Source organism: Rhinatrema bivittatum, chromosome 8, assembly GCF_901001135.1.
Source record: "Rhinatrema bivittatum chromosome 8, aRhiBiv1.1, whole genome shotgun sequence".
Classification (NCBI taxonomy): Eukaryota; Metazoa; Chordata; class Amphibia; order Gymnophiona; family Rhinatrematidae; genus Rhinatrema; species Rhinatrema bivittatum.
The window spans coordinates 263,549,290-263,571,729 of record NC_042622.1 but is presented as its reverse complement, the minus strand read 5'-3'; the positions used below and the strand labels follow the sequence as shown (position 1 = coordinate 263,571,729).

The 22,440-nt window shown below is 45.3% G+C and overlaps 2 protein-coding genes, 1 long non-coding RNA gene and 1 other non-coding gene across 4 annotated transcripts in view; 1 reads left to right on the top strand and 3 right to left on the bottom strand.

Annotated features, from left to right (window-relative positions):
• Positions 1 to 3,109: 3,109 nt before the first annotated feature.
• On the bottom strand, positions 3,110 to 4,494 carry LOC115098324. Its single transcript, XR_003858469.1, has 2 exons — positions 4,429 to 4,494; positions 3,110 to 4,059 (listed from the first exon to the last, which is right to left on the bottom strand). It is a non-coding gene; the product is annotated as an uncharacterized LOC115098324 (long non-coding RNA).
• LOC115098422 lies at positions 4,190 to 4,327 on the bottom strand. The gene has a single exon (XR_003858510.1). It is a non-coding gene; the product is annotated as a small nucleolar RNA SNORA57 (small nucleolar RNA).
• A 76-nt stretch (positions 4,495 to 4,570) lies between the features above and the next one.
• On the top strand, positions 4,571 to 5,369 carry DMAC1 (distal membrane arm assembly complex 1). The gene is made up of 2 exons (XM_029614858.1): positions 4,571 to 4,835; positions 5,163 to 5,369. Exons 1-2 carry the CDS (start codon positions 4,631 to 4,633, stop codon positions 5,225 to 5,227), a joined length of 270 nt encoding a protein of 89 aa, XP_029470718.1. The 5' UTR covers positions 4,571 to 4,630; the 3' UTR covers positions 5,228 to 5,369.
• Positions 5,370 to 5,661: 292 nt separating this feature from the next.
• UBXN1 (UBX domain protein 1) overlaps positions 5,662 to 22,440 on the bottom strand; it is a 40,382-nt gene continuing 23,603 nt past the window's right edge. The window contains exons 7-10 of the mRNA XM_029614857.1: positions 17,514 to 17,565; positions 17,142 to 17,261; positions 7,704 to 7,884; positions 5,662 to 5,968 (exon numbers count right to left, since the gene is read on the bottom strand). Coding sequence (XP_029470717.1) covers positions 5,928 to 5,968; positions 7,704 to 7,884; positions 17,142 to 17,261; positions 17,514 to 17,565 — 394 coding nt within the window. The 3' untranslated portion in view covers positions 5,662 to 5,927. The remainder of the gene's footprint in view (positions 5,969 to 7,703; positions 7,885 to 17,141; positions 17,262 to 17,513; positions 17,566 to 22,440) is intronic.

Sequence of the window (22,440 nt, the reverse complement as noted above, 5' to 3'; positions counted from 1 at the left end):
CCCCTAATGCAATAGAGGGATTAGTGCGCCCCACACAGAGTGAATGAGTTAGCGCTCATCATATACAAATGCATGTGAATGAGGCTATTACTCATTCACTCCAAATGCAAAATGATAAATGTGTCAGAGACTCTGGCTTGTTGCAGTTTCCAGTTCAGTTTTTGTCTGCATGCTTCTAGTTATGCGTTTTGGTCTCTTTATTCTATGTTAGGTGAGGGTCAGCACATGTGATTCAGGTGAGGTTTTCTGCTGGTCTGTAGTTTCTGTGTAGGACTCTATAGCAGCCTGACTTGGTCCGTTTTCCTAATAGGAGATGTATTGGTGTCTTAAGGCCTGGTATAATATTTCAGTGTTGCCTTTTCTTAGGTAAGGTAGTTACTGTTTAAGTGCTGGAAATTGGTGCTGTTTTGGTGTGGGATGTTTACTATTTATGCAATTTCTGTTCAGACAGAATATGTATCTTTTCCTTGTGTCATTTTAAACAATAAAAATAATTACCGGACCTTTACTTTTTATTTCCTCCGTGAATTGTAATGAGCAGTGTGTCACACATGTGAGCGTGGCCTGTCCAGTGTGTCACGATGGGAAAAAGGTTGGGAACCACTTTGCACACCTAGCACCTGTACTAGGGTTGTCTCGGGCTGGCTTCCATCCACCCTGAAAAGCCTGATCCCAGGACCAAGCTCTGGCTGCGGTTTGCCACTGAGGCCCTGAAGAATCTTTAGTTTGTCGAAATCTCCTATTGTCTCGAAACCATGCCTAAAGCAGGAAAAAAATAAATCTTCTGTCTCAGCTTGTCCTCAGGTAACTTGCACATTTTGGACTCTCCCAGATGTTTATCTGCTTCAAGTCCTCCCCAAACAAGAGTTTGCCCTTAAATGGAAGGGCTCCCAGTTGAGATTTGGACCACACATCCACCAACCAGTTTCATAACCATAAATGTTCCAGCACACCGCAGATATGATCCTGGAAGATGTCCTGATCAGGTCCATGCATCTGCCCCATATGGCACAGCCGCTTCTAAAGGCTCAGCCTTCTGCACCACCACCTATAATTGCTGGACCCAATGCAGACATGCCCTTTGCATACAACTGCTGCAAATCACAGCTCTTATACCCAGGGCCAAGACGTCAAAGAGTCTCTGAATCGCCAACTTGCAATCCTGCACATATCTTAAAGCAGCTACCGGAATGGTCTTAGTTACTGCCAATTCCGAAGTATTGACCTTGGGAAGCGCCAAAAGCTCCATCTCCTCCGACAATGGATAAAGCTTCGCCACAGCTCTACCAACTTAAGGTGGACTGGAGAGCATCCCCCTAACTTTAGACTTATGAAAGGGAAAGGCTTTTGCTGGATCCTGTAAGTCATCCAGCACAGGATCTGTTTCCTCCTAGCCAGACAGCTCCTGGAGCACATGTGGAATCAAAGGCCAGAGCTGTGGAAAGGTGCACTTTGGCGTCAACCCCTTCAGCCATCGCAGCCTCCTCTTGGTCCCCACCCGAATCTGCACCATCAGGCAACTGGGTCTGCTCCCAGGGAAGCCACCAGTGCAGCATCATAATTCTCTGAATCATCATGTGGACCTCAAGACTGACAGGAAATATCCAAAACACACCTTCTCCTGCATGCATCTCCTTACTATTTATTTATTTATTTAAAGGCTTTTATATACCAACGTACGTTGGGAACATCGCATCGGTTCACATAGAACATAAAATGCAGCTAACGAGCTTTACAGAGAACAATGAACAGGGCACAAAACTGAACAGTAATGGGAGGGGCGAAACAAAAAGGGTGAATTGCAGATTATATTACACAGATTACAACCACGTTACATATTATAAAATGTAGAAACAAATATATAAGTGGGTAAAATTAATTAGGTGACAGCGAAATGTCCTATGAGGGGGGGAATCAAACTTCAGAAGGAGGTGTGTAGTTAAGAGTAAGCTTGTCTGAAAAGGGAAGTTTTCAGATTCTGTTTAAATTTTTTTGGGCAGGCTTCTTGACGCAGGAAGGATGGCAGCTTGTTCCATAGGACAGGTCCTGCCAAAGAGAATGCCCGTGTTCTACTGGCAGCGAGTTTAAACTGTTTAGGGGGAGAATCCAACATACTAGCCACAGATCCACTGAGGACAGAGACTGAGTCCAAGTGTGCATCTTCCCTGCTGCTCTTTGCCAAATACGTTTTAAGCATTAGCAACATGAACTTAGTTGAAAAAGCCTTTGAGGATTCAAGTCATATCAAGGGGGAAATCCTCTCAATCAGAGCCTTCTTGCTCCTCCTTGGGACTGGTTATAGCTGGTGATAACCTAAGTAGGGATTTCCCTGCTTTCCCCGCTGACATCCCTGCCCGGGAATCCAACATGGCTGCTACTCCCATGCTGACAAGGAAAGAATCAGTGGTAGATCCAGCCCCCTGTGGGTCTCCAAGAGACCTGACAGTAGCACCAGACCCTCGACTTGACTTTGCAGAAGCAGCAGGCACTGCCAAGTGTCTTCTCCACCCAAAATACAGCCTATGCACTAGCCAGCCCAAATGAGTGGCATACACTGCCATATGCCATGTATCTGGGACCGCATGCTGCCAATACAATCACACCTTACTGATCTGCACCCCCGAAGGCTGTCGAGAAAATTAACTAATTTTGCAGAGTCCTGTGAGGCAGGAAGTAACTTAACCCTTACTCTTTTTTTCCATACCATCCTAGGCTAGCCAGAAAATAAGAGGATATATTTCCCTGCTCCTTTAGGCTTGTAGCTGCAAAGCTGACAGTAGGTTCCAAACTGCTTTGTGACAGGTGAGGGATCTGGACCACCAGATATGCACCCCAAGGAACTCTGAATAGAGCTAATCAAAAGGGTCACAAACCCCCACCACCTCAAACCAGAGGGGATGGACCATCTCCTAGAGACAGAAATACTGAGGGACGGCAGGTAGTACACCATTACGTAGTAGTGTCAGTGAAACTGTTGCCATCTGCTGGCAGGGATGCAAAACTCAAAGAGTCTGGACAGATCTGGGGTATGAACAGGAATCCCTGTTTAGTTGTTGCAGAGCATGTTATAAGCCTATCATACCCCCTCCACCTTAAAAGAACCCTAACCTGTTAGCCCTTCTTCACAAGAGAGTTTTTCCATTCCCTTTTATCATTTTCTGTAGTTTTTTTTTTTAACTTTGCTATAAAGTTTTTGAGACTAGGCAATTAGGACTGCCCACAATACCTAAGATGTGGTTAGCACCAAGAATTTATATAAAAATTATTAGGTAACATTCTATTTACTTTTTTTTTACCCCCCTACTACATAGTAAATTGAGAATTTCAGTATATTATTCATGGAGGCAAAAGGTTCTTTTCCTTAGTGGAAACTTTTAGTATTGAAACTAGTATTGTTCAGAAAGTTAGGTGGCAGGGAATAATCCTAACCACATTAAATTGGTTCTGCTCATTTAGATGTTCAGTTCCCAGTCCCTCCTGCAATTCCTCAATCTTATACTTTTGCAGATTTAGTTACCTCATTCTTTACTCCCTTTTCCGGATCATTAGAAAATGTATTAAACAACTCTAGTTCTAGTAGATCTCTGGAGCACAGCGTTCGTCCCTCTTCTCCATCGAGTCTTAATCATCCTAGATACAACTGGCAAATTACATAAGTATAAAGATACAAAATTAAGATGGTCAGCCCTCTAAAGGACACAAATACCTACCGTACCTGAAGGCAATCCACTTTGAAAGTGCAGCCCAGTCGAAAGGCAGAACATGAAATCAAATCAATCATTTTGGGAACCACATACCACAGTACATAAAAATAGAGCAAAACAGAAAACTGTAGACGGGACCCCCCTCTCCCAAGTTTTTCCATATAATTTAAGAAGGAGGACAAGACAAAGGTTGCTAGAAGCGCAAAGTTGCTTTGGTGCACCCCGATCTCCGGGTGGCGAGTTAGTAACGTGCTGAGAGGGCACCGGCGCCAGTCCTCCATCCTTCCGGTTTGCCAGCGATAATTCCCAGCGACCGATTTTCCATCTTCTCGGGCAAAAGTTCAAGGATTTACGCCTAGAACAAGAGAAACCGCCATTAGCACAAATGCAATGAGTCAACTCCACCGAGCGTCAAGAGGCGCCCGGATCCCCTCGGGCAGGGCACTGGGGGGGGGGGGGGGGGGCACCCGAGATCTCGGAGGATCCACTGTCCCAGCGCTTGAGGATAGAACCAGCCCAAGGAGCAGGGACTGGCACCGAAGACATAGCGCCGGGGCGATGCTCTGCCTCCAAACATTACACGCACGAGTACTGAGCAACCCGCGCATGCCAAGAAAAGGAGGCCCCCGACCCAAACCACCCTCCCACCTACCAAGCGACCTCCCCGGTTACCGGACAGCGCCAGACCCCCCCACCGCCCCCTAACACGCAGCCGGCGTTTTACCTCCGCCAAAAAAGACCCTTCCGGCTCAGCGCTCCCGCTTTTATACAAACAGTGCAAGCCCCGCCCCCTCCCCCCCGCCAACTCGCTTCCGGTAGCAGCGCGTGCTTGGCGCGTAGGCGCTCCAGGTTTCCGTTTCCGGCGGTGCCTCGCTGTATCTTGTCCCCGCGTCCGGCGGCCTTGGTTCCTCCTGTCCTCCCGCGTCATGTCCTCGCCGGCTCCCTCGGCTTCGCGGCCTCCCTCCTCCTCCTCCTCCTCCGTCTTCGGGCAGTGCTGGAGCTGCCGCCTCCTCTGCGGGTCCGGGCTGATCCTGGCTGGCGGCTTCGTGTTCGCTGGGGCTCGCAGCATCATGGCGCGAGGGAGCGGGCCCCCGGGCCCCGGAATCATAACCCAGCTCGTGTTCGCCCTCGGTGAGTATCCATCTCCCCTCCCTCTTAATACTGCACATCACCGCCCTCTACTCTTATTACATAAACGGGTGCAAATAGCCCTGGATCTTTCCTTTTAAAAAGGGAAAGCTGTTGGGTTGAAGTTGTCCCCTACCTCCTAGCCCAAGCCTCTCACTGCAGAATTCCTGCATATAGCAAAATTTTACTACCACCTCCTCCTCCAGGCTGTACTGAGGAATGAACAGAGTACGTAAACTCTTCTTCAGCCTCTTTCACCGCCTGGATCACAGCCTGTGAATGTTTGTCACCTTCTCAGAAATGTTTGTAACAGTTTGTCCTCCTTGGCAGGTTTAGCATCTTGGGGCACGGCCCTATTGATGGATCCAGTTGGAAAAGCAGAAAGGAAGATGTGAAGGGACTGCAGGACAGAGAATCACTGACCTTGGTACTCTTTCATCTCTTGGGAGAGGAAACTATGTACAGGCATTTCACATACATAATTCAATGATGGTTTCAACAATTTGTAAATAAAATAAATTGTGCATACGGAGGAAATTGGTCTTGGGTAAAAGGCTCTAGGTGTTGTGGCAGCTGAGCTGTCTCACAAAGATCAAGTGATTACACCTTCCATAGTATGCCCAGTGGTCCTGAGCCCCTCCAACCACAGAGGGAGAGAGCAAGACTTTCTCGTCTCATACAGGCAGTTCCCAAGCACATAAATCACCATAGAGGGAGGAACATGCTTTCCAGAGCAGTACCATTCATACCCACAATCCATCCAGGCTATGAGCATGTTTTGTAGGCCCTTGTCCTCATCCTTACAGTAGTGACCAAAAAGAGACAGACGGGAAGTGGAAGAACACTTTATTCACTTGCAACTGCTCTGTTCAACTCAACTCATAACATTAAAGAGTCCAACAAAGAGAAATGAGCAACCAATTAAAATAAAAGTTAAGTCTCAGAAAACAAGAGTGGGAGGAGTTCAAAGGGCCTGTGGTCTTTCCTCTTCTTTAGCAGTGTCTGTGGTGAAGACACATTTCTGGGTATCTCTCCAAATTTTGCGGGCCTGGGTCATTCCTTCAAGCAGAGCTGAAGGGAAACATGTCAGTTCAGTTATTTCTTGGCAACAATCAGCACAGCAGAGGGTACCAGACCTGCAGGGAGAGGAGAGAGAGAAGCATGTAATATAGGCCGTGCCCCCCACTACTATACAAACCTAGGATTACTGTAATTCATTACTTCTAGTTCTTCCGACTATTCACTTAAAACCTCTGCAACTACTATAAAATGCTGCAGCTAGACTGTTGTCTGGTGCAAGGAAATTTGACCACATCACCCCAATATTCAGGCCGATATAGTACAGTGCGCCCCACCAGCATTTGGACGTGCGTTCTCGACGCGCTAGCTTTACCCCTTATTCAGTAAGGGGTAATAGCATGTCGAAAATGCGCGTCCAACACCCCCCCCCCCCCCCCCGAGACTAATAGCGCCCGCAACATGCAAATGCATATTGATGGCCCTATTAGTCATTCCCGTGTTATACAGAAAGTAAAATGTGCAGCCAAGCCGCACATTTTACTTTAAGAAATTAGCGCCTACCCAAAGGTAGGCATTAATTTCTGCCGGCGCCGGGGAAGTGCACAGAAAAGCAGTAAAAACTGCTTTTCTGTGCACCCTCCGACTTAATATCATGGTGATATTAATTCGGAGGTCCCAAAAGTAAAAAATAAAAAAAAAAAATTTTTAAATCAGCCCGCACGTTGAAAACCGGATGGTCAATTTTGCCGACGTCCGGTTTCCAAACCTGTGGCTGTCAGTGGGCTCGAGAACCGACGCCGAAAAAATTGAGCGTCGGCTGTCAAACCCGCTGACAGCCGCCGCTCCTGTCCAAAAAGAGGCGCTAGGGACGCGGTAGTGTCCCTAGCGCCTCTTTTTACCGCCGGCCCTAATTTAAATATTTTGGTTTACTGAATCGCGTGCACAGGACATTGGCCTGTGCGCGCGCCGGGAGAGCAGGCGCTCTCCCGCGAACTTTACTGTATCGGCCTGATTGCTGGTTCTCCATTGGCTTCCTATACAGTCAAGAATATATTATAGAGTCCTAACAATAATATTCAATAACATTAACCTGAACAACAATGATCTGCTAGGAATAACATTTAAACCTCACAACCCCCCCCCCCAACTCTCCGATCACAGAACAAAGGCCTCCTAGAAATCCTGAACTTAATAGGCTCTCGTCTAACGCTAACTAGAGAGCGAGTGATTGTAATTGCTGGCCCAAAACTTTGGAATTCCATACCAGAAGAACTTCGAACATTAACAGATAAAAAGAAATTCAAAAGTAACTAAAAAACTTGGCGATACAAAAACTTGGCGATACAAAAACGCCTTCTACTTGACAGAAACACCCAGTTCTCCATGTCTTAAGATAACCTAAATAAGTCTTGAACAATAACCCCCCCTCACAAACTCCTTTAATCTAGCTCTATTTTCATGTTATATGTCTACCACTGTATTACTTCTGTTTATTATGAATGTTTATCTACCTTGTAACACGTTATAGTTATGAATGTTTTACCTGTAAACCGTTAGAACTAGTGCTTCTCACATGGAATGATGGTATATAAAACATTTAAATAAATATACAAAGATGAGCATCTAACTCAGCATCCCCCACATCTGCAGGGAGAGGGGCATGTAACATAGATCATGCCCCTAACTCCTGCACAGAGATGCATGTTTAACACATATGCCCCCCTACAACTGCAGAAAGGAGCCTATGTGTCACTGCTCTCAACACCTACACCTGCAGAGAGAAGAGCCTGTACCCTTGATGATCTGCCCTGGAGAACGAGGCAGGGCCCTTGCTGAGGGGGAGCTTCTCACCAAGTTCCTGCAGGGGTTTCTCCATGTCCTCTGCTGTGAATACACGGCGGGGGAAGCTGGTCATGAGGTTAAAGGGGTGACCCCCATCATGGAGGTTCAGCTCCACGTAGAGTCGTACTGCTGCCAGCTGCTCTTTAGCCTGAAACGTCTGCGTAAGAGAAGAGCCATCCAGCAAGCGGACCTGGAGAGGGGCAGAGAATAGGGATTTTACACACATAGCCACCTCCCCTCAGCGTATGGGTTGCAATTACCTGGATTCAGCCCTAGTTCTGCTCTGCAGCCTCCATCCCTCAGCACAGGGCTGTGGGGAAGTAAACCCAGGTGGAACTGAATGAGCTGTCAGGAAGAATTCCAAATTGCCTTTATCAACTGCTAATAAGCAGGTTGTATATAAAAATAAAATACACTCAATTTTCTATATGTGAATGCCAGACGTCTACCAATGTTAAACGCTTGTTAAAATACTAGAATATATATTTTTGTAACATTAAAAAAAATGTAAAATTGGAGAATTGGAATGCATGGCAGTTAATGAAGATACAGATATAATAGGTATCTCAGAGACCTGCTGGAAAGAGGATAAGCCAAGTGACACAGATATCAGGGTAGAAATAATAACAATGTGAAAGAGCAGGTCAAATTGTTGAAAAGGTGACAGTATGTAAAGGATGGCAAAGACCCCAAAGCAAGATAAAAGTCCTGCCGGAAACAAAATGCACTGCAGAACCTTTATGGATAGAAATCCCATGTGTGATGGGAAGAGTATAACAGAGGGAATATGCTACGGATCCACTTGATCAGGATAAAGAAACAGACAGTGAAATGCTAAGAGAAATTAGAAAGGAAAAGAAAATTAGTAACACAGTAGCGATGGGAGATTTTAATTACCCCATTATTGATTGGGTCAAGGTCTTATCAGGGCATACTAGGTTAGTTACATTTCTAGATACTATAAAGGCCTGGTTCATGGAGCAGCCAGTCCTGGAATCAATGAAAGGGGAAGCTACTTTAGATAAATTCCTCGGTGGAATCCAGTGCAAAGGGTAATGGTGGTGAGGCCACTTAGCAAGCCAATAGTGATCATAATTCAAATCAAATTTGAGATGCACACTGGAGGGAACATAAAATGACTGCAATAATATATGCTGATATATAAAAACAAATAAATAAAAAAAACATATAATTTTAAAAAGGGAGATTATGATAACATGAGGAAACTAGTTAGAAAAACACAAAGGAGTGGTTACCAAGGATAAAAGGTTTGCATGAAGTGTGGACATTGTTTAAAAATTCCATATTTGAAGCCCAGATAAAATGTATCCCACACATTAAGTCAAAATAATACCAAATGACTGTTAGTGTGGTTTAATGGAGAGGTGAGAGGCAGTTATGCCTAAAAGGGCATCTTTCAAAAAAATAAAAAAGACCCAAATGAGAAAAAACAGGAAAGTGCATAAGCACTGATAAATTAGATGTAAAACATTAAGAGACAATTTGAAAATATGCTTGTCATAACAGCTAAAACTAATAAGAAAATCTTTTTCAAGAACATTTAAAGGAAGACTTAGGTGAGGGAGTCAGACAACTAGATGACCAAAGGGAAGAAGAGGATGACAAATCTGTAGCAGAAAACATAAATGAATCATTCGTTTTGATCTTTACTGAAAAAGGATGTTGGGATGATACCCATACCAGAAGTGTTCTTTGATGGTGATGATTCAGAGCAAATCACTGTGTAAATGGAAGATGTAATAAAGCAAACTGACAAACTAAAGAGTATCACCACCATTTCTGGATGGTATTCACCCTAGAATTGAGAAAAAGCTCAAATATGGAATTGCAGACATGTTACAAGTAATCTGTAACCGATCCTAAGAAACAGCCACTGTACCTTACCATGGAGGGTGGCCAATGTCATACCAGCTTTTAAAAAGGGATCCAGTAGGGACCCTGTATACTATAGACAGGGACTGTGAAGGGGAATATATATATAGGAGAAAACCCCAGAAATCAGACCCAGTCCATCTTAAACCAGATACTGGAGGGACTCCTAGCCCTGGGCAGAGATCCCTGAGAAAGGAGTATAACTAGCCAGACCCATGGGAGAAAAGGAGAAAGAGAACAGTGCTGATCTGTTTCTGCTTTTGTTTTGTGAACGGCGGAAGAAGGCAGAGCTTCATTTAATTTTGTTTCTTGTCACTAATGAAGAAGTTTGGGCAAGATTTGCCAGAGTCCAGCTTGAAAGACTGCTCACACTGCCCCTAGGGACCTTCGCTTTCAGTTTTTATTTTATTTTTTTCCGGGGGATTTCAATGTGATAAAAATAAAATCCATGGAAAAATGCCACTTCCAATAATATTTTTTCCCTGTTATAGCAAAATAATTGTTTCCACTGATTTTTATCACCACATTGAAATTCCCAGGAAAAATAAAACAGAAAACGGACTGGTAAGCAAAATCTCGGTGCTGGATAAATATTAGTAGCTATTCTTAAACTCAAAATTACTGGCCATATAGCTAGTCATGGATTCATAGGGAAGCATCAACATGGATTTAGCAAAGAGAAATCTTGCTTACTACATTGTTTTTTGAAGGTGCTAATAAATATGTGAGCCAGTCAATGTAGTGTATATGAATTTTCAGAATGCATTCAACCAAGACCCTCATGAAAGTCTCCTCAAGAAATAAAAAGATTATGGGTTGGGAGGCAGTGATCTATTGTGACTAGTTAAAAGACAGAAAACAGAATAGGACTAATTATTTGGTTTTCCCAATGGAGAAAGGTAAATAGTGGATTTGTGCTGTTTAACATATTAAATTTATCTAGAAAAAGGAGCATGAGCAAGGTGATCAAATTTGCAGATTATACAAAATGATTCAAAGTTGTTAAAACGCCCAGAGATTTTCAGGCACTGGAGAAGGATCTTGTGAGATTGGAGGACTGGGCATCTATATAGCAGAAGAACTTTAATGTGGACCAGTGCAAAGTGATGCATATAGGGAAAAAAAAATCCTACTAGGTACACAATGTTGGGTTTCATATTTCATGTGTGTACAATACACTGAAACCCTCAGCTCGGTTTGCGGCAGTGGTCAAAAAAGCAAGGAGAATCTCCTGCTATCCTTTTCTTTGAGACCAACTGAGAAGAGATGGTTGACCGCCAGGAAGGCACCAGCAGAGCTTTACTACTGCTAGGAGAAGTTCCCGATGCGAGCCACCAGGGAGCGCTCTCAGAAAGCATGGCTAATTCATCCTGCTATTTACGGAAAACACCGTTTATGGTAAACAAACTTGCTTTTTCCTTAGTGTAGACAGATGGACTCAGGACCAATGGATTATGCTCCCCTGCCAGGAGATGGAATCAGATTTCAAAGCTGACAGCACCTTAGATACACCCCTGCGGTGTCCTCAGCCATTCAGTATTCTCTTCAAAAGTCACTATGGACATACTATTGAAAAAACAATTTAAAATATGATTAAAAACGGATAACCGTAACTGTACTCAACCAATCATAAACAGTGAATTCCAGTAAGAATACAGATGCCCTGATCTAGGGACTGGATGATGGCTTACCCGTAATCTCTTGGAATCGATATCAATTCCACAGGCGAATCCTTGGCACCGTTTTTGGGCAGCCATGGGAGGGATGCTGAGTCCATCTGTCTACACTAAGGAAAACAAATTATCAGGTAAGTAATTTCTCCATTTCCTAGCATGTAGCCAGATGGACTCAGGACCAATGGGATGTTCAAACGCTACTCCCAATCAGGGCGGGAAGCTGCGCGTGGTCCCGTTAACACCACCCTTGCAAAGGCTGAATCCTCTCGGGCCTGTACGTCCAGGCAAGGTGTGCAAGGAGGACCACGTTGTCGCTCGGCAAATATAGACAGGAGACAGCAGTCTAGCTTCCACCCATGAGATCACCTGAGCCCTAGTGGAATGAGTTTTAACCTGAAAAGGTAATGGCTTCCCTGCCTCCACATAGGCTCCCATGACCACCTCCTTAATCCAGTGAGCTATGGTAGCCCACGAAGCTGGTTCACCCCACTTCCTTCCACCATGAAGGACAAACAGGCGTCTTTCGGACCAATTCTGAAACTTCCAGATATCACACCAAAAGTCTACAGACATTCAAATGACAGAGAAGGCAGTATTCTTCCACGTCCTTGTGCTTATCTAGGAATGGCAATGAAAAGGATTGATTCAAATGAAACTCCGAGACTAACTTGGGCAAGAAGGATGGAACAGTACGAAGCTGTAATGCTCCTGGGGTCATCCAGAGGAATGGTTCCAGACACGACAATGCCTGTAGTTCAGAGATTTGACGTGCCGAGCATATAGCCACCAGTAACACTGTTTTCAAGGTGAATAAATGCAAGGAAAGACTATGCAGTGGCCAAAAGGAGGGCCCTGTCAAAAATTCTAATACTAGATTAAGATTCCACAAGAGAACCAGTCACCGTAGGGGTGGCCGGAGGTGCTTCATCCCTTTCAGAAAATGGGCCACGTCTGGATGAGCCGACAGGCGGGTTCCGATAACCTTGCTCGTGAAATAGGAGAGAGCTGCTACCTGGACCTTCCTGGAGTTGTCAAATCTTTATTCAAGCTGTCCTACAAAAATTCCAGAACTAGTGGGATTTTGACTGCCCGAGGGGGGACACCAAATTCCTCGCACCAGGCCTCAAATACTCTGCAGACCCGCACATACGCTAGAGACGTAGAGAACTTCTGCCTGCGGAGTAAGGTGGCAATTAGTGCCGCAGAATATCCTCACCTCATCAGGCGAGACCTCTCAAGGGCCAGACCGTAAGACAGAATCAAGTCGGAAGGACCAATCCCTGCTGTAGCAGGTCCCTGTGCGGAGGGAGGCACAAGGGGTCTCCACCAGGAGTCTCTGCATGTCCACATACCACAGATGTCTGGGCCAATCTGGAGCTACAAGTAGGATTAATCCCATGTGGTGCTCAATTTTGCAAATGACTCTGTCCAGCAGGGGCCACGGAGGGGAGGCGTATAGCAACTCTTCTTCTGGCAGGTCTGAATGAGAGCGTAGATCCCCAGGGATCACTGACCTTTTCTGCGACCGAAGAATCAGGGAACCTTCACATTGTGAGATGCGGCCAGCAGGTTGATGGATGGAAGACCCCAGCGATCTACTTTCAGTTCGGCTTTGGCCAACAATGCCCACTCTCCTGGATCCAGATTCTCCCTGCTTAGAAAGTCTGCTCTGACGTTGTCTTTTCCTGCAATGTGGGAGGCTGAGATCATCTGTAGATGTATTTCCACCCATTCCATAAGGAGATCTATCTCCTGTGACACTTTCTGGCTCTTGGTTCCAACCTGGCGGTTGATGTAGGTTATTGTCATTGCATTGTCAGACATTACATGGACCGCTTGACCCTGGAGTCTGTGGCTGAATTGTAAACGTGCCAATCTGACTGCCCAGGCTTCCAGGCGGTTGATATTCCAGAGGGCCTTTTCCTCGGTCCAACGTCCCTGGGTCGTCAGTTCCTGACAGTAAGCTTGCATCTGTTTTGAGGACCAGCCAGTTTGGGAAGGACAGGGGTACACTCCTGCTCAGATGAGTTTCTTGCGGCCACCACTGGAGCCGAGAGCATACTCCCATCGGTAAATGGAGGCGAATTGAATAGTCTTGAGGCTGCGGGTTCCAATGCGACAGTAATGAGCGTTGAAGTGGTCACATGCGTGCCCTCGCCCACGGCACTACCTCCAGGGTTGCTGCCATCAAACCAAGAACTTGGAGCTAGCTCCACACCATCGGGCATATCGTGCTGATCAACTGACGTACTTGGGTCATCAACTTCCTTATCCGTGTAATCAGAAGGAAGACCTTGCCCTGCTTGGTGTCGAACCAGACTCCTAGATATTCCAAGGACTGGGAGGGCTTGAGACTGGTTTTGTTCAGGTTCACGACCCAACAGAGTTCCTAAAGTAAGGAGGTCACCCTGCTGGTCACCCAGAGCCTCTCTTCCATGGACTTGGCCCAGATCAACCAATCATCCAAGTATGGGTGCACCAGGATTCCCTCTTTTCTCAATGCTGCCGCCAAGACCACCATAATCTTGGAAAATGTTCTGGGGGCGCTGGCTAGGCCAAAGAGCAGTGCCCGGAACTGATATGACAACACAGTACTGCAAAGCGTAGGAATCTGTGTTCTTGACGGATTGGAATATGTAGATAGGCCTTGGATAGGTCCAGGGAGATTAAGAACTCTCCCAATTGTACGGTCATTATCACGGAGCATAGGGTTTCCATGTGGAAATGATTCACTTGTAGATGTCTGTTATCGCTCTTGAGGTCCAGGATGGAGCAAAAGGAACCTTCCTTCTTGGGTATGATGAAATAGATGGACTAACGCCCAGTATTTTCCTGGGAAGAAGGTACTGGGATTATAGCCCTCATCCTGAGGAGCCTTAAAAAAGTAGTCTGCACTGCTTGCTTCTTATGCTGGGAGTGGCAAGGAGACATCATGAATATGTCCTGAGGAGTGCTGTGAAATTCCAGCGCATATTCTTCTCATATGACCTCCAGCACCCATTTGTTTGAAGTGATCTCAACCCACCGCTGGTAGAAGAGGGACAGTCAACCCCCTATCTCATTGTTCCGAGGGTGAGTCGGTAAAAATTAATTGGAGGTTTCGGGATGAACCTGAACCCAAGCCCGCCCCTCTCTTGGGCTGTCGACTACGAAAAGACTGAGACCTCCCAAAGGGCTGAGACTCTGAAATGTTGAGTTTCTGTAGGAGTGAAAGCTTGGGAACCCCTGGATCTACCCCACATAGGTGAAGGGCATGGCAACTGCTTTCTCTTATCTTCTCGTAGCCAGAGAACTGGAGATTTGCCCCATTTACTGGCCAGCTTTTCCAATTCGCTTCCAAAAAGGAGTGATCCTTTAAAGGGCATCTTTGTAGCCTTGGAGGTTGCGTCTGCTGACCATTCTGCAGCCATAGCTATCTTCTGGCCGCCACCACTGAGGCCACTACTCTGGCAGAAGTATGGACTAGATCTGAGCCCACATCAGCTAAAAAGGCAGCGGCGGATTCCATAACCACTCTAGAATTCACCATCAAGTCATCCACCTCCTGAGAGAGAAGTAGGCACGAACGAGCTACCAGGGCACAACAAGAAGCAATCTGTAAGGTCATTGCTACTGTGTCAAAGGCCTTTTTAAGGATGGACTCCATCCATCTATTGTGCCCATCCTTTAAGGCTGCTCCTTCCTCCACCGGGATAGTTGTTCGCTTAGAGATGGCACAGACCAGCGCATCCACTTTAGGGAAATGCAAACACTCTCTCGCTGCCGGATCCAGTGGGTATAGAGATTCCAACGCTTGTCCCCCTTTAAAACTTGCTTCTGGGGCATCCCATTCCAGGTCAATCAACTCCTGGATGGCTTCCAGTACTGGAAAGTAGCAAGAGGATTTCTGTAGGGAAATCTAATAGTCCATCATAGAGTCCACCCCAGGAAATCCCAGCATCTTCAGGGTCTGGGAAACCAGGGCCAGCAATTTGTCTCTATGGAAAAACTGTAACATGGTCCAATACGGTTCTAAATTAGGAGGAATTTCCCCATCTTCCAAGGAATCTGTATCCTCCTCTTTGACCGTGCTGTCTGGGTTCCTGCCAGGGATATCCTTGATGAGGCAAGGCATGCCTAGAGGTCTGCCAATAGGACTGGGAGAGGGAGGGCTTACCGGCTGAGGTTCCATCCAGACAGGGGCAAGTGAGGCAGTAGACTGCGCCTGTATGAAGGCTTGAAAGCCCTGGAAAAATTTCACCCAAGAGAAGGCAGACAGGTCCATGCCTAGCCCAGGAGGTACTGGAATAGGTGCCGCTAAATTTCCCTCTCCCATGGATGACCAGTCCCTGGGGTACTCAGATATGGGGTACTTCCAGTTAAGGCTATGGCTAACCCATCCTCTGATTGGAAGGAGCCGGGCTAAGCAAAGTCTGGGGAGGCCAGCTCTCCCTGAGTTTCCTCACAGTGTTGACATAAGTTGGAATCCAGGTCAGACTGTGAAGCCCTAATATGACAAGCAGCGCAGAGAGAAAGGCGCGTATGTTTCTTGGCTGCTGAAGCCATTGGTGGCGGTAACTGTGTGTTCTGTCAGATCGTGCTTCAAATTTTATGTGCATAATTTCGGGCACCAAGGCGGGATGTGGCGAGGCGCGCACACAGCCTGTGGGCCCAACTTTACCTGTATTCTGCGCTTAGTAGGTTGTACGCGTATGTATGTGTACGACGTTATGCGCACAGCACGTGCGCCGAGCCGACGCACTGTGCATACCGACGTTCTATGGAGGGCAATTTGGCACACACAAAGAAGTGAGCAAGATGGCGTTGCCGCGGCGTGCCAACCAAGCTTAAAGCAGGGCCTAGCCCACCGGAGGGCCGCTCAACCCGCTCAGAAGCCCACTTCCCCTTACCCCAACGGGATCGGGAACGACGTCGGTATGGTGCGCTGAGCAAGGAGAGTGGAGGAAGTCTTACCAAAACCCCTCCAAATGTCTCTGAATCAGGAGGTAGATTTTTTTTTTTTTTTTTTACTTACCTGGGTTCAGCGCTTACAGGCTGAGTACAGAGATGGTCTCCAGCCCGGGAGGAGAGGGCTTTGGCCGTCACTGCCACACTCGGCTTCCTGCACCCGCTACCTTTCAGCTGCTTTAGCAGCAAAGTCCACGCCTAGAACCGGCTACTGGACCGAGGCCCACCTCTGAGGGATCTCAGAAATCACCTCAGGAATTCTCAACTGGGGGAGGGACCTTTAGGTATCACCGCAGGAGAGTGGGGCTCAATTTTTCCTCCAATTTAAATGTAGAATTTCTCCTTCCAAAAAGTACAGCAATCCCCATAGGGAGAAGTACGTCCACCATCTGCTGGAGACAGAGAAATACTAATGGCTGAGGTCACTACAGGAGTGTATGTAGGGTGACGTCAGCTTTGAAACCTGAGTCCGTCTCCATTTGCTGGCATAAGAGCATAACAGATTGGTCCTGAGTCCATTTGGCTACACACTAGGAAAACTTGTATTTACTCTTTCAAATAGTTTCATGGAGTGTCCCATAATCTTAGTACTTAACAGATTTAAAACAAATCAGAGAAAGTATTTATGCGCTCAACACACAATCAAGCTGTGTAATTTGTTACCACAGGACATGACCGAGGCATCTAACATAGTTGGGTTTAAGAGAGATTTGAACAAGTTCTTAGAGGAAAAGTCCATAAATCATTACTAAGCAGGCAGATTTGGGAAAGCCACCACTTATCCCTGAGAGTGAGCAACAAAAAATGGATCTACTCATTTTTGGATCTGCCAGGTACTTCTAAGGGACCTGGACTCACCACTGTCAGAGATGGGATGCTGGGCTCAATGAACCTTTGGTCTGATTCAACGTAGCACTTCTTATATTCTTACCTGTATCCGACACTGGTTATATTCTCTCTTGCTGGGAGGCTCCTGGATTGGAGATGATGGGACAGGTGGGACAGGTGTTGGCTCTACAGGAGAAGTCTGAGACCCACTCCCACCTCCAAACTAGAGAGAGAGATACACAACACAAGATCAGAAAGATAGGGTCAGATGCTTCTGGATATTCTTGACAGGAGCTACTCTCTTCCTCTTTCACGTAAGGATCTCCTCAGCATGACCTACAGAATACTGAGAATTTAGAAATTTCAAGAGATCCACCAAGGGCTACTGAAAAGCTGACCAAGAGGTAGTTACTCCCAACTCTTTTCTCCCTGTCCTCCGTCTCAATCCTCTCCTCCCCCCTCACCTTTCACCAACCTTCTGTGCTCTCTCTGCTTTGTCCCGTTCAATCTTCTCCCGCACTCGCTGCCTGAGAAAGGAAGCAGAAGAGATGTTACGGCTCCTAGCCATTCCCCCTACCTGAGCAAAAAAGCAGTCCTTCTCCCGCATGCATACACAGACCCTCTCCTGTACAAACACACACAAAGATACAAAAATTTGCAGCTCCCCTATTACACGCAGGCAGGGGACAGACTCAGGTGTAGTAAGAAAGATTCTTCACAGAAAGGATGGTGGATGTCTGGAATGGCTCCCAGCAGCAGGGCTAGAAGTAAGAACAGTATAGAATTGAAGAAGGCCTAGAATAAGCTCAGAGGAGCCTTCCCAAGTTTGGGAGGTCCTGATCCCAGAAACCAACTGGGGTCCTTGGCAAAGCTTCCCAAACTTGTCCTGGTGATCTCACAAGCAGTTGGATTTTCAGGATTATCATCATGAATATGAGATAAATTTGCATATTCAAACCCAAAAACAGAACAGACTCAGTAGTATCTAACACCACCTACCCAAGTATATTGCAATTTTAAATAAAGGACCATCATAAAAAGAACATGCTGCCAATAAATTATTTAACCAACAGTTCCAAGGTTATACTCATCAGTCCTATGAAAGTCCAAATTCAAAGCCTCTAGAGTCAATGCTCAGTCTTATTTTCTCTCTCTCTCTCTCTCTCTCTATCTCTCTTTCTCTCTCTCTCTCTATATATATATATATATAAATAAAAGGGTACACCCTATTTAACACCTAAGCATTGTAAATAAGTTATCACAAATGTTTATTCTATCCTGTATATAAATCATAATAGATACAACCTACAGAATTAAGTTCTCATTTTGTTCTCATATAATCTCATGCTTAAAGCTCACACATACCCAACATCCATACACATTCACTCATTGCAAGCATAAAATCAATTAGAAACACTCTAAATTGCCTACTAGCAATATGTAGCTGTACACCATCATTCAATTTACATCATAAAACTATCTTATACCATTTTGCACTCCATATCTTCAACATTAAGAAGCATTTTTAGCCAAATGGCAAGTCTGTGCATATTTGACCTTTTGAACAAACTTAAAATATTGTCCTTTAAACAATGACATGAGTAGTACAATGTCCATATGCAAATCTCCTTTGCATAAGTAGACTAGTTCCCAAACTTGGACATTGATCAAGTTCACGTAACTAGCAAGATTCCCAAATCTTAATCTCAGTCCAGACAAAGGCCTTTAAGTTACCTGTCATCGGGATTTGTCAGAAGCTCCTTATTAGATAAAGAAAGAAATGTATAACTGCATCATATTTTCCATTGCCTCATGCAAAGCTGACCCATAGACATATCAATTAGTCTTTAAACTGCATGCTGCCACTTTTACAAGCAACGAGATGTCTACCCCAGGCATATTCTACGGAGTACATAATATCTGGCGTCTTTATAAGAAAAAAAAGACACCGCCATCCAATGCTATTGTTTGAGTTGAAAAATGTTACATTGGATCAGCTTCGCATGAGGCAATGGAAAACTCTGATGCAGATATACTTCTAACAAAATCTATTCAAGGGTCTGAAAATAGACTACTGTAATGCACTCCTTTTAGGTCTTCCAGCTTCCACCACCAGACCCCCTTCAACTCCTACAAAACTCGGCTGCCAGAATCCTAACAAATACTAAACTATCAGAACACATAACCCCCGTACTAAAAGACTTACACTAGCTTCCAATCACTTACCGGTCTCAATACAAAACTCTATCATTAATCCATAAAACTCTATATAATGAAAGATGGAATGGCACACTGCAGCACTTCACTTCCACACGCCTCAAAGAGCCACAAGATCTGCCAGCAATGGAACCTTGCCCATCCCCTCACCAAAGTCAGCACATCCTAACACCGTCAGGCAACGAGCCTTATCAACTGCAGGTCCTCAGAAGGGGAAGTCACTTCCTCAAGATCTTAGAATGGAACCCAACACCAAAGCATTTAAAAAGGGTATTAAAACCTGGCTCTTCCAACAAGCTTTCACCTAACATCAGCCTAAAACTTCATGCCTTTTGGTCACCTTGCTCACAACTTTTTAGTCATATTACAGATTTTTAAAGATTTTTTATTTATTTTTATTGTATTTTATAATATTTGATTTGTATTTTATGACATGCTATATTGTTGGGTTTTTTTTTAAGTATTTTTTTTATGTGCTTAGTTTTATTCTACTGTTTATTTTATGATATATTGTAAACCGATGTGATATACATTTTGAACGTCGGTATATAAAAACAAACAAACAAATAAATAAATAAATAAACAAATTGTTAGGGTATATTGTGGAAATCAAGAGCTCCTGATGAATCCTGAAGATGTGTGAAACAAAAACCTTTGTCAGGACTAAGTCAGATAAAGATTTGGGAATTGTGCTAATTACATGAATTCAATTAATGTCCCCGTTTGGGAACTAGTCTATTGATGCAAAGGAGCGTTACCGATGGACATTACGCTACTGGTGTAATCTTTTAAAGGACAATATTTTTAGTTTGTTCAAAAGGTCAAATATGGGCACAAACTTGCTGTTTGGCTAAAAATGGTTCTTAATTTTGAAGATATGGGGTGCAAAAGGGTATAAGATATTTTTATGATATTTATTTATTTATTTGCAGTTTTTATATACCGACATTTGTTTAGTAACCTCACATCGGTTCACAATTAACAGAAACATTGCAGCTGTGCCAAATAGAACGAACATGTGCAACAGTGCTTTACAATACACAATAAACATTTACAATAAACAATAAACTTTACAATAAACTTGTTAACGAACATATGCAATAGTGATTTACAATAAACTTGTTAACTGGGCAGGGGGAGGGGAGAGAACAGTGGAACAATGAAAGGGAAAAATAATATAGTGGTACAAAGCAAATTGTTATCTCACTGAATTTATAAGTCTATAAATAAATAGAATGAAATTATAAGTCTATAAATAAATAGAATGAATTTTATAAAACAATTGGAAAAGAGAAAAGCTGGGTATGAGAGAAAGAAATGGGATAGAAGTCTTATATACAATTGAGTGCCATCTGCGGCCCCGTTCTACTTAGGGGACCAGGCCTATTGCTTACATTTTTCAAAACCAATCCACCATGGACCGGCCTGCTTCTTGCTTGGTGCTGAAAGCACAAGGAAAGGCTAGGCAGGCCTTGCATACTGGATGAGCAATTCTAAAGCATAGCCCTCTCTTAGGATCCACCGGTCCATTATAATGTTGAGCCACTCCTCATAAAAGAGAGCCAACCGCCCTCCTCTTACTTCTTGAAAGGAGAGGACCAGCCGCATCCCAATGATTGCCTTTACTTTCTCGGCCCCTTGGCCAGTGCTCTCCCAGGTGGGTGTACGCGTTGTCCAAAAGGACTGCAATCTAACTGCCCCCTGGCTCTGAGACGAGGCCTACTGAAGCGGTATCGCCTCGCATTTCTGATCCTTGCCTGTTTTAAAAATGTATTTCTTTCCCTTTGGGCATACCCTCAGGCCTCTGGGCCTCGCCCAAATGCTTTACCAACTGTTCCAGGTCCTCGCCAAGCAAGATTTCATTTTTAAAGGGAAGATTTTCCAACTGCAATTTGGAGCAAATATCACCCAACCAAGCGTACCACCCCAGGAGCCGCCTTGTCGATCCTGCCGATTTCACATTCTGGACGAACACGCGCAGCAAGTCATCCAAGGAATCCACAACTGAGGCTACACCAGCCTCCAGTCGCGCCACCTGCTTGACTGGAAGAAAGGTCCCTGATCCCTTCACCTGTATCTATTGAATGCAGCACAAGCAAGCCTGTGCTTTGAAGCCACTGCAAACCGCACACATATGCCCAGCACTGAGACCTTTAACATCTTCTTAAAATGTATCTCCATCTTCCAGTCTTGTGCGTCCTTCAGCACCACCGAACCCCGCCACCGGAATGGTACCATCACGCTATCAACTTTCAACCTGGCTTCTGGAGTATTCCACTCTCAAACCACTAGCTTAACAATGCAATGGAAGGAAAAGGCGTCTGCCAGGCCCTGGAGCCCATCCACAATAGGATCAACTCCCACGTGTTCTGACTTCTCCTGGACCTCATACAACACCTGGGGAATCAGTGGGGACATCACCTCCTCCCAGAAAACTGAACCACTCCTGCGGAGGCTCCTACAAGTGATCTCCCTCACCACCCATGCCCATTGAATCCTCCAACTCATCTGCAGTCCTGCTAATATGGCTAGGGGAATGCCCCCCCCACCCGAGGGAATATCCTGCATGCCTTATTAGGATTCAGAGTGGAGACGACAAAATAGGCCTTGTACCTTACAAACAGAACATTCCCTGAAAAACTCCCTTGAATCTGAGAAGAGTCCCCCCAACTTTCTCTAAATCCTCCAAAGCACTATCAAGGACATCCATGGCAAGGAATAATGTCATGGAAACAAAGGTTCTTTCCTGCACTGCTTTAAAATGGGCGCAGTTCTGCCCTGCCAGGCAGAATCATCTTAGCAGAGGCTGCCGAACAGGTGGATTTCCTGCCCAAGTCTGCTTTCCCGGTTGACTTCCAGCTGCCTTCCTCTCCATGCATACACCTCTTACACATCACCGTTGTGTTTAAGTGCACCCTTTTGAACCAAACAGACTTGGCAGCATTTCCTGCATCAACGGTTGCCAGCACGTGCACCTAAAATGGGTGCACTACTCGGTCTTAGAGGGATTCAACCCCTCAGAGGTAAACGCCGGCCCCAGCCTGTGCGCCCAAAATGGACGCTCCCCGGCCTATGCCACCAAGTCTAAACGTTCCTCCAGGTCTCAGAGGGACTACACCCCCCCCCCCCCCCCCCCCGCAAAGATAAGCACTAACCCCAGCCTGTACGTCCACGCTATCCAGGCT

Bases quoted from the DNA above. Each gene is read 5' to 3' on its own strand.
- DMAC1 (XM_029614858.1), top strand. From the start codon at position 4,631: ATGTCCTCGCCGGCTCCCTCGGCTTCGCGGCCTCCCTCCTCCTCCTCC. The intron at 4,836-5,162 runs GTGAGTATCCAT...CCTCCTTGGCAG, and splicing joins CCAGCTCGTGTTCGCCCTCG to GTTTAGCATCTTGGGGCACG.